Consider the following 11,142-nt stretch of genomic DNA (forward strand, 5'->3'; position numbering starts at 1 on the left):
GTCGTAGCAATCGAAACATCCGACGTAGTCATTATTAGCACGTATTTTCCACCAAGCGATGACCTCGATAATTCTCTCGATGCTCTATCGACATTTATCCATCAACAAAACTTACCTGTTATTATCTGCGGTGATTTTAATGCTATTTCGATACGTAACTCAGAGCAACCATCCAACGATAAAGGCATCGCCCTCGAATCGTTCATCGACGATAATTCATTATTTATGCATAATAACTTTCAACCTACTCGAATCTGGACTTACCTTAATGAAACCCAAACATCAGCTCCAGATTATACTCTATCCTCGACTCCGCTTATCAGCAATTGGCAGGTCATCGACGAAAACTTACTTTCAGACCATCGACTAATATCGTTTGAAGCATCAGTCAACTTCAAATTTGCTGAAAAAGTTAAAATTAAAATCGACCACAAAGCTTTACTTCAAATTTTATTAAACACCACCATTCCCGATCTCGATCCATCAGCCGATATTAAAACACTCGATAATTACTGCAATATGCTGGCATCCACCCTCACAAACGTTGTAAACAAAGCTTCTATTGAATTACCAAAGCAAACAAAAATCAATTGGTGGAACGAAGACATCGAAGCGCTCAAAGCTATATTTAATAAAATCAACCGCTTATTCAATAAAGCTAAAAATATTCACGATAAACTTTTACTACGCCTTCTTCGAACCCGTTTTCGGAAGCTATACCGTTACGCTATAAACCAAGAAAAGATCGCAACATGGAAAAACTTCGTTAGCAATAAGAAAGCCTGGGGTAAAGCTTATACATCGATGGTCAAAAATAAAAACAAGGGTAACACGATATCTCCCAAAATATTATCGAAAACTGAAGAACTTCTCAACGCTAAATTTCCTAACGATCCTATACCGACGCAAATCGATAATACACCGGCACTCGGATCTCACGGCCCGGCTCCTTTTATCAACGAAGAAAACATCGCATCAATTTTGAAAAACGTAAACAATCGCAGCGCTCCTGGCCATGACGGGCTCGGATACAAGACGATAAAGGCTCTCCATCATACCCACCCCTCGGTTCTCACGTCTCTTTTCAACAGATGCGTATTCCTCGAGTATTTTCCGGAAACATGGAAAATAGGAAACGTTTGCTTTATTCCCAAGCCGGACAGGAACCCGGATACATACGACGCATATAGACCTATCACCTTACTTCCTACAATCGGCAAAATCTTTGAAAGATTAATCAAACAGCAGATCGAACTTTATTCAGATGAATTCCATAAAATCCATGATAGACAATTCGGTTTCCGAAAAGCCAAGAGCGCCGAACTAGCTATCAACTCTCTATTGAAAACCATCGACGAAAAAAGTAACTCCAACGCTAACTACCGATTAACTGCATTAATCTCATTAGATATCTTCGGCGCATTCGATAACGCCAGATGGGCTGACATCATCGATCAACTCAATTACGACGCCTATCCGCACTACCTAATCGCGTTAATAAAATCCTTCTTCAGAGACAGATACGTTAACTTTAACGGAACTTCCAAACGTTTATTTCGAGGATGCCCACAAGGTTCGTCATTGGGCCCTACCTTATGGAACATCGTTTTTAACAATGTTCTAACTACGATTTCTTCTATATGGGCAGATTTGTTCGTCTTTGCCGACGATACTTTGGCGGTCATCAGCGCTAGATACGCCGACAAACTTAAACGCAGAATTTTCATCACGTTAACACGAATCATTACATTTCTGGATTCTCGACATTTGACCCTAAATATTGCCAAGACTAAATTCCTAGTCATCGACACAGCACACAAGACTATTCGAGAAAAAGATCCGGTCAAGCCAATCGATATTTTTAATCACACCATCTCTCCAGTTCCAGCTTTCAAATATCTCGGTTTGATGATTGACGACAAACTAAACTGGAGCCACCATCTCGATTACATCATTAGAAAAAGCGCTAATTACCATCCACTGTTAGCAAACATATGCAGAAACACATTTGGCTATTCCAACTCAGCACGCAAGATAATGCATACAGGCACGACACTAGCCCTCCTAAAGTATTGCTCCTCGGCTTTTTATCATCGTCTCTTCATAAAAGAAAATATCAACAAACTAAACAAGTTGCGAAGACGAGTCTCAATTAACACTACTCGACTATACAGAACCACCGGCGTTGAATCGGCCGCCGTAATCTCGCAATTTCCACCATTCCAATTGTTGTTAACAGAACGTAGCGTATATTGGCTTTTAAAAAATGGATTAACCGTCACCAAATGGTTCCATCTTCCAGCGGTAACATGGTCATATGCGACACGTAATATCATTAAAAAAGCATTTCGATTAGCCACAATTAAAGAATGGCAGAAGATCTGGTCAAATTATAAATACGGCGAATGGACTAGAAAGTTAATTCCGAACGTTACAGACTCACCTTCGATCAACTTTATCGATTTTTACACGGCGCAAGCTCTCACAGGTCATGGCGCATTCCGACATTTCCTCTACCAAATAAAACGCTCAGAAAACGAATTTTGCGAATGCGGCGAGCCGGAAACGGCTGAACACGTATTTTTAAACTGTCATATGTACGAAGAAAATAGACCAGCCGCCTTTCCGTTCGATCTAAATGTCCCTGAGGCTCGGAGTTACCTTAAGGACATCGTCACTCAGCTATGGGATAAGGAGCGCATTCGACAGATATTCATCCCGATCTCCAGGTTGTAAATTATTTAATGTAGATTAATTAAATTAAGTTAGCTACCTGTAGTCTAACTCAAATAGGAAGTAGATCCTCTTCGCTCTATTATAACCATAATACTCTAGTCGTCCACCTAACGTTTCGTTTAAATACTACCTAATTAATGAACAACTTTAATTGAGTTCCCTTTAATCGACAAAAGAGCGAAGATAATTGATTGGAAAGTATTCTCCTTCGTTAAGATTTAAATGGTTAAAATTTAACAACAATAATAACAATCGCGATTCTCGATTTACATGCTAATTAGTTCTACGTAATTTACGGCCTCTAAATTTCTTCCCTTTTCCTTCCTTTCGGGCTGCCGCTCTTTTCATCGTTTTTCTCTTTCGGCTCAAGTCCTCAGATTCGTCAGAGTCCTCGTCGTCGGAGTCCTCGTCTGAGTCTTCGTTGTAAATCCCAGGAATAATTATTTCGACAATATAATCTTCGGGCTCATAAAACGCTTCGGCTCTATACCAAAATCAAATTAATTATCAAATTTACACTTCTATATCTAAATTCTACACTTCTATATCTAAATTCTAACTTACTCGTAAATTTCTAATATCATCATCGTCTGCAAAAACAGAACAATTTCAATTGGCACGCCTTCTGCTAATAACCGGTCCATTCTATTAAATAAGTCGATGAACTCATCTTTCAGTTCTCCTCCATCCGTTCTTATATGCGAATTCGATCTCGACTCTTCCAGATGTCTAATAAAGGCAATCTCTTCGTCAATATCGTCGAATTTGTACAACTTGTCCATTCTACCATAAATTTAACACAAAATATTTAAATAAATTGTTAAGATTAACAGGAACTCAAATCAGTTTTTCTAAATTTTATCAATTGTTTTTCTAAATTTTATCAATTGTTATCATATAATTGTTAATCCCCTCCTAGTTAGGTTAGGCTTCATCCGCGATAATGCTAGTAGCTCTGCTAGGATCCAAATTACTCCTCAATCGTGATAATTACGATTAAATGTCACTAAATTACCCACCATCAACCAAGAATTCGTTATTCATGATCTTAAACGATTAAAATCACTTGACATCGTTTATTTATTACCTACACCAAAATTATCGACCAGATCAACGATCATTCTAAATAATGCTACGTTTGCGATATCACTATAATCATTGTCAAATGGTTTCTAAAGCTCATTCTAAATTATTCAAATTACCTCGCTCGCGATCTCCAACCTTCGTTGCTACCGAACAATCTCTAATTAAATACACACGAATCATCGTTCGATTAATTTACTTCCAAAACGTTTCAATTTCACCATCTACGGATATGTTTCAAAATCAGCCGCTAAACTTCGTTCGTTCGATTTAGTTTACATTGCTAAACGACCATTAACTCTAATACAATGTGTTTTAAAATACAAAGATAAAATAATACTAGAAATCGTGTATTAGTCCCTATCGCTCACATTGCTTGGCAATGTACAATTCGCGAAACCCAAATTTCAACAATTATTATGTATTACTTCAACGCTAACGGAACAAGGTTCAGTTCCGTCATACGTTGCGTTATGATTACAAATAATCTATCAATCAAAGGTATTAATTAACATCATACAGGTCCAGTATCAACATCACCAATTAAATAAATTCTTCTGATATAGTCGTTACAACACTGTTGTTGTTCGTCGCTAAACACGTACATCGTTCTATTCGCGATCAAATTCGATTCTATTTAATAACACTTACCTTCTATTACTCCCTCAACGTTCGCTATAATATTGTTTTTTTCTAAATCAGCTACTAAATCGAATCTAATACAAGAATAATCGTTCATTTCAATGTACGCAATCGATTTTAATTAAATATTACTTACCTACGAAATTATCATATCAGTTCGCTTCCAAACTACCACCTTAGCATTACGATAATCAACGCTAAATCAGTTTAATTCAATCATCGATCGTTTATTCGCAGTCAAATTGATTAATTGAGTTTCATTTAAAATCATCTCCTAAATAAGTTCCATTTCCCACAAATTTACTTGTATCAACGTTCGTGATTTGCTAATTAGTTATTCTCACCGTTTACCTGAAATATCATTGAGTAACATAAGACATCGTTTATTTAGTCCCTACACCGTTATTCACCGATCTGATCAACGATCATTTTATATCAGCACAAATTCGTTCGTTTCAACGTTCGTGATTTGCTAATTAAATTAAAATCGTCTATTATGATGTGCTCGTACGCTAGAGTTCGTCCGAAGATTCAAATTTCGCGATTATCATCCATTCTTATTCGTCTACCTGAAACTAGATCACAATTCGATCAATTAATTTATTCAAATTCGTTCGATTAACTTAATAAGGCATAATTACTTCCATTCGATTATCAATCAAAATCAATCAATATTAATTACCTGACACTCAGTCGTTTTTCAGCCATAAACAACGATGATTGTAGATTTAGTCGTTTCCCATTTAACCATCAAAATACACGAATTCGATTACGTTCGGTTTATCCATTCGTACACCTTAAACAAGAGTACAGTCGATTAATTAAAATGCCAATCTATTTTGATAACTACGGAGACATATTACCACCATTTCGATACCATTCCTCAATGGTATTTCGAAGATTAAACTACAAATTACTCGAAGTCTATTAAATTAATCACGATTAAGCTCAATTCGATTGAATTCAAATTAATTAACCAATTTACCTGATATAATTACAGCCGATTTTCCAGCCAACAACAACGTTGAATATTTATTTAGTCGTTTCCCATCTTAGTTTCTAAAATCAATCAAATTCACGAGTCCGAATACCTGAAACAATTTTCCACAAAGCATCAATTCTTGTAAAATTAGCCACATCGAATTCTAAATTAACACCACTTACCGATCTTAAAATTCGCGATTTCCTTATTAACTTTCAATCCAATCTCAGTTTAGACGTTCAACTCTTCGTATTTGCATAATTTTCTAGTGAAAATCTGCAAATGAGGCAGTTTGAATTTCCATTAAGCAACACTTATGCTCGTTTCATTGGTCACATGACCCCCCTACAGACTAAATAAAACTCATCGGATTCGAACGTTTTAAATAAAATTAAGAAAATATTAATTTTCCACTGTTAGAAAGTTTTCTCAATATTCTTATCATTTATCTTCAAGATACCCAATCCGTTTCCCAGCCCAATCAAGTTTTCGGTTAACCCAAGTACAACTAGGAGCGCTAGCAACTTCAAGAAGCTACCTATTCATCGACCTACTTAATAGATTTTATTTTTATTTTTTTAAATCTCCCGATCAAGCTACCCTAAATGATTTATTAAATCTTGTAAACAATTTTAATTAATATATCGATTAATTTTTCACCGCGAACATCTAACAAGCAATTTTCACGAATATTTTATTATTCCATCACTCTTATAAATACGTTTAGTTTTTCATCTAAATAAGAGTTTAATTCATCACCTTCTACCAAATTAAAATCGGAAATGATATTCCACAATTTACATCTTCCAACGCTTTTCCATCTCATTTCTCCACGAGTCTGCTAACAACCCGCTTTCCTCAAAATCTTCCCAGTCCAACGCCACCTTTTTCTTTTGAATTTTAGTTCTGCCTTTCTCTTTTCTAAAATTAATTTAATTAATGAAATTATGCTCATTTCACCCAAATTAAATTCAAACTTACCCAACCATAACAGTTCGTTATAAGTTTCGCTCATGTCAATTATCAGTTACGCTAATCTAAAGTTATGATTATTTTTGTATTATGTTTCCAATTGTTGAAATAGCTAACTCGTTATTTACGAATACGATCAAATTGTTTATTTTCAAGATTATGTCTTACGTTAACGTTATAATCAATAGCTTAATCCAATGATCAATCAGCTTTGTAATGTTCAATTCTCTGTCTAGTTATTATTACCATATCGTTATCACAAGAACAATTAATTTTACCAAATGTAATTTCTATCAACGTACAACAGCAATTGTAAACTACTTAGCTACACCGTACGTATCTATTAGATTGTCACTGTGAGAAGTAACAACTGTTGCTTCTCAACAGTCTCTATTTTGCATTCCCCATGGCTGTTGAGATGCTGGTAATCTTCGGGCGTTAGACGATGTCACTTGTGATGTCCTGTTGTTCTGATCTCCCAGATTTCTCTCGGCGTCATCAAACAGTTCTTCTTAAGGTTATCAAATGAAAATGAAATGTTTTTCTCGTTTTCCGTTATTGAATAGGTTACTCCTCAGTGCTCGTGGCCTGCCTGGGTCAGTCTCGTAGAAACCATTCGTGGTGCGCAGAGATTGGCTCCGGTTGGTCCATGGGCGGTGGTGGGTAACTTTTAAATTTATCATGTTATTATTTAAGACATTTGTTATTATAATTTAGCCGTTAACCTCTAAAGGTTTTCCCCATTGGGGTTTTTCACCTTTTATATTCAAATTTTAATCTACCAATTAACGCTAAGCATTTCCGTGTAAGATTATAGTTCGATTTATGTAGATCTGTATGTATTGATAAACCAATAGGTAGAAATGTGTACAAGATTGTATCATATTATCGAATAAACTTCCCCCACCCCCTCGTGGGGATTGGGGTACCCTTAAAAAAAAAAAAAAAAAAAAAAAAAAAGGTTAGGTTAGGTTAGGTTAGGTTAGGTTAGGTTAGGTTAGGTTAGGTTAGGTTAGGTTAGGTTAGGTTAGGTTAGGTTAGGTTAGGTTAGGTTAGGTTAGGTTAGGTTAGGTTAGGTTAGGTTAGGTTAGGTTAGGTTAGGTTAGGTTAGGTTAGGTTAGGTTAGGTTAGGTTAGGTTAGGTTAGGTTAGGTTAGGTTAGGTTAGGTTAGGTTAGGTTAGGTTAGGTTAGGTTAGGTTAGGTTAGGTTAGGTTAGGTTAGGTTAGGTTAGGTTAGGTTAGGTTAGGTTAGGTTAGGTTAGGTTAGGTTAGGTTAGGTTAGGTTAGGTTAGGTTAGGTTAGGTTAGGTTAGGTTAGGTTAGGTTAGGTTAGGTTAGGTTAGGTTAGGTTAGGTTAGGTTAGGTTAGGTTAGGTTAGGTTAGGTTAGGTTAGGTTAGGTTAGGTTAGGTTAGGTTAGGTTAGGTTAGGTTAGGTTAGGTTAGGTTAGGTTAGGTTAGGTTAGGTTAGGTTAGGTTAGGTTAGGTTAGGTTAGGTTAGGTTAGGTTAGGTTAGGTTAGGTTAGGTTAGGTTAGGTTAGGTTAGGTTAGGTTAGGTTAGGTTAGGTTAGGTTAGGTTAGGTTAGGTTAGGTTAGGTTAGGTTAGGTTAGGTTAGGTTAGGTTAGGTTAGGTTAGGTTAGGTTAGGTTAGGTTAGGTTAGGTTAGGTTAGGTTAGGTTAGGTTAGGTTAGGTTAGGTTAGGTTAGGTTAGGTTAGGTTAGGTTAGGTTAGGTTAGGTTAGGTTAGGTTAGGTTAGGTTAGGTTAGGTTAGGTTAGGTTAGGTTAGGTTAGGTTAGGTTAGGTTAGGTTAGGTTAGGTTAGGTTAGGTTAGGTTAGGTTAGGTTAGGTTAGGTTAGGTTAGGTTAGGTTAGGTTAGGTTAGGTTAGGTTAGGTTAGGTTAGGTTAGGTTAGGTTAGGTTAGGTTAGGTTAGGTTAGGTTAGGTTAGGTTAGGTTAGGTTAGGTTAGGTTAGGTTAGGTTAGGTTAGGTTAGGTTAGGTTAGGTTAGGTTAGGTTAGGTTAGGTTAGGTTAGGTTAGGTTAGGTTAGGTTAGGTTAGGTTAGGTTAGGTTAGGTTAGGTTAGGTTAGGTTAGGTTAGGTTAGGTTAGGTTAGGTTAGGTTAGGTTAGGTTAGGTTAGGTTAGGTTAGGTTAGGTTAGGTTAGGTTAGGTTAGGTTAGGTTAGGTTAGGTTAGGTTAGGTTAGGTTAGGTTAGGTTAGGTTAGGTTAGGTTAGGTTAGGTTAGGTTAGGTTAGGTTAGGTTAGGTTAGGTTAGGTTAGGTTAGGTTAGGTTAGGTTAGGTTAGGTTAGGTTAGGTTAGGTTAGGTTAGGTTAGGTTAGGTTAGGTTAGGTTAGGTTAGGTTAGGTTAGGTTAGGTTAGGTTAGGTTAGGTTAGGTTAGGTTAGGTTAGGTTAGGTTAGGTTAGGTTAGGTTAGGTTAGGTTAGGTTAGGTTAGGTTAGGTTAGGTTAGGTTAGGTTAGGTTAGGTTAGGTTAGGTTAGGTTAGGTTAGGTTAGGTTAGGTTAGGTTAGGTTAGGTTAGGTTAGGTTAGGTTAGGTTAGGTTAGGTTAGGTTAGGTTAGGTTAGGTTAGGTTAGGTTAGGTTAGGTTAGGTTAGGTTAGGTTAGGTTAGGTTAGGTTAGGTTAGGTTAGGTTAGGTTAGGTTAGGTTAGGTTAGGTTAGGTTAGGTTAGGTTAGGTTAGGTTAGGTTAGGTTAGGTTAGGTTAGGTTAGGTTAGGTTAGGTTAGGTTAGGTTAGGTTAGGTTAGGTTAGGTTAGGTTAGGTTAGGTTAGGTTAGGTTAGGTTAGGTTAGGTTAGGTTAGGTTAGGTTAGGTTAGGTTAGGTTAGGTTAGGTTAGGTTAGGTTAGGTTAGGTTAGGTTAGGTTAGGTTAGGTTAGGTTAGGTTAGGTTAGGTTAGGTTAGGTTAGGTTAGGTTAGGTTAGGTTAGGTTAGGTTAGGTTAGGTTAGGTTAGGTTAGGTTAGGTTAGGTTAGGTTAGGTTAGGTTAGGTTAGGTTAGGTTAGGTTAGGTTAGGTTAGGTTAGGTTAGGTTAGGTTAGGTTAGGTTAGGTTAGGTTAGGTTAGGTTAGGTTAGGTTAGGTTAGGTTAGGTTAGGTTAGGTTAGGTTAGGTTAGGTTAGGTTAGGTTAGGTTAGGTTAGGTTAGGTTAGGTTAGGTTAGGTTAGGTTAGGTTAGGTTAGGTTAGGTTAGGTTAGGTTAGGTTAGGTTAGGTTAGGTTAGGTTAGGTTAGGTTAGGTTAGGTTAGGTTAGGTTAGGTTAGGTTAGGTTAGGTTAGGTTAGGTTAGGTTAGGTTAGGTTAGGTTAGGTTAGGTTAGGTTAGGTTAGGTTAGGTTAGGTTAGGTTAGGTTAGGTTAGGTTAGGTTAGGTTAGGTTAGGTTAGGTTAGGTTAGGTTAGGTTAGGTTAGGTTAGGTTAGGTTAGGTTAGGTTAGGTTAGGTTAGGTTAGGTTAGGTTAGGTTAGGTTAGGTTAGGTTAGGTTAGGTTAGGTTAGGTTAGGTTAGGTTAGGTTAGGTTAGGTTAGGTTAGGTTAGGTTAGGTTAGGTTAGGTTAGGTTAGGTTAGGTTAGGTTAGGTTAGGTTAGGTTAGGTTAGGTTAGGTTAGGTTAGGTTAGGTTAGGTTAGGTTAGGTTAGGTTAGGTTAGGTTAGGTTAGGTTAGGTTAGGTTAGGTTAGGTTAGGTTAGGTTAGGTTAGGTTAGGTTAGGTTAGGTTAGGTTAGGTTAGGTTAGGTTAGGTTAGGTTAGGTTAGGTTAGGTTAGGTTAGGTTAGGTTAGGTTAGGTTAGGTTAGGTTAGGTTAGGTTAGGTTAGGTTAGGTTAGGTTAGGTTAGGTTAGGTTAGGTTAGGTTAGGTTAGGTTAGGTTAGGTTAGGTTAGGTTAGGTTAGGTTAGGTTAGGTTAGGTTAGGTTAGGTTAGGTTAGGTTAGGTTAGGTTAGGTTAGGTTAGGTTAGGTTAGGTTAGGTTAGGTTAGGTTAGGTTAGGTTAGGTTAGGTTAGGTTAGGTTAGGTTAGGTTAGGTTAGGTTAGGTTAGGTTAGGTTAGGTTAGGTTAGGTTAGGTTAGGTTAGGTTAGGTTAGGTTAGGTTAGGTTAGGTTAGGTTAGGTTAGGTTAGGTTAGGTTAGGTTAGGTTAGGTTAGGTTAGGTTAGGTTAGGTTAGGTTAGGTTAGGTTAGGTTAGGTTAGGTTAGGTTAGGTTAGGTTAGGTTAGGTTAGGTTAGGTTAGGTTAGGTTAGGTTAGGTTAGGTTAGGTTAGGTTAGGTTAGGTTAGGTTAGGTTAGGTTAGGTTAGGTTAGGTTAGGTTAGGTTAGGTTAGGTTAGGTTAGGTTAGGTTAGGTTAGGTTAGGTTAGGTTAGGTTAGGTTAGGTTAGGTTAGGTTAGGTTAGGTTAGGTTAGGTTAGGTTAGGTTAGGTTAGGTTAGGTTAGGTTAGGTTAGGTTAGGTTAGGTTAGGTTAGGTTAGGTTAGGTTAGGTTAGGTTAGGTTAGGTTAGGTTAGGTTAGGTTAGGTTAGGTTAGGTTAGGTTAGGTTAGGTTAGGTTAGGTTAGGTTAGGTTAGGTTAGGTTAGGTTAGGTTAGGTTAGGTTAGGTTAGGTTAGGTTAGGTTAGGTTAGGTTAGGTTAGGTTAGGTTAGGTTAGGTTAGGTTAGGTTAGGTTAGGTTAGGTTAGGTTAGGTTAGGTTAGGTTAGGTTAGGTTAGGTTAGGTTAGGTTAGGTTAGGTTAGGTTAGGTTAGG

The 11,142-nt window shown here is 37.2% G+C and overlaps 1 protein-coding gene across 4 annotated transcripts; it reads right to left on the reverse strand.

Annotated features, from left to right (window-relative positions):
* Nucleotides 1-2,882: 2,882 nt before the first annotated feature.
* Nucleotides 2,883-7,365, reverse strand: LOC135841381 (uncharacterized). 4 transcript variants are annotated; one of them, XM_065358330.1, is made up of 5 exons: nt 5,447-7,365; nt 5,144-5,257; nt 4,598-5,036; nt 3,301-3,519; nt 2,883-3,220 (listed from the first exon to the last, which is right to left on the reverse strand). In XM_065358330.1, the coding sequence occupies exons 4-5, from the start codon at nt 3,516-3,518 to the stop codon at nt 3,010-3,012; spliced, it is 429 nt and encodes a 142-aa protein (XP_065214402.1). In that variant the 5' UTR covers nt 3,519; nt 4,598-5,036; nt 5,144-5,257; nt 5,447-7,365; the 3' UTR covers nt 2,883-3,009. The 4 variants fall into 4 exon arrangements, with proteins under 4 accessions (XP_065214402.1, XP_065214396.1, XP_065214409.1 ...); XM_065358324.1 differs by having other exon boundaries at nt 5,144-7,365; XM_065358337.1 differs by lacking the exons at nt 4,598-5,036; nt 5,144-5,257; nt 5,447-7,365 and adding an exon at nt 4,471-4,587.
* Nucleotides 7,366-11,142: the final 3,777 nt, after the last annotated feature.

Source organism: Planococcus citri, chromosome 1 (genome assembly GCF_950023065.1).
Source record: "Planococcus citri chromosome 1, ihPlaCitr1.1, whole genome shotgun sequence".
Classification (NCBI taxonomy): Eukaryota; Metazoa; Arthropoda; class Insecta; order Hemiptera; family Pseudococcidae; genus Planococcus; species Planococcus citri.

What these genes read in the sequence shown, in the direction of transcription:
- LOC135841381 (XM_065358330.1), bottom strand. Translation starts at nt 3,518, where the DNA reads ATGGACAAGTTGTACAAATTCGACGATATTGACGAAGAGATTGCCTTT. An exon ending in ATGATATTAGAAATTTACGA is followed by an intron (nt 3,221 to 3,300) that starts GTAAGTTAGAAT and finishes ATTTTGGTATAG; the next exon opens with AGCCGAAGCGTTTTATGAGC.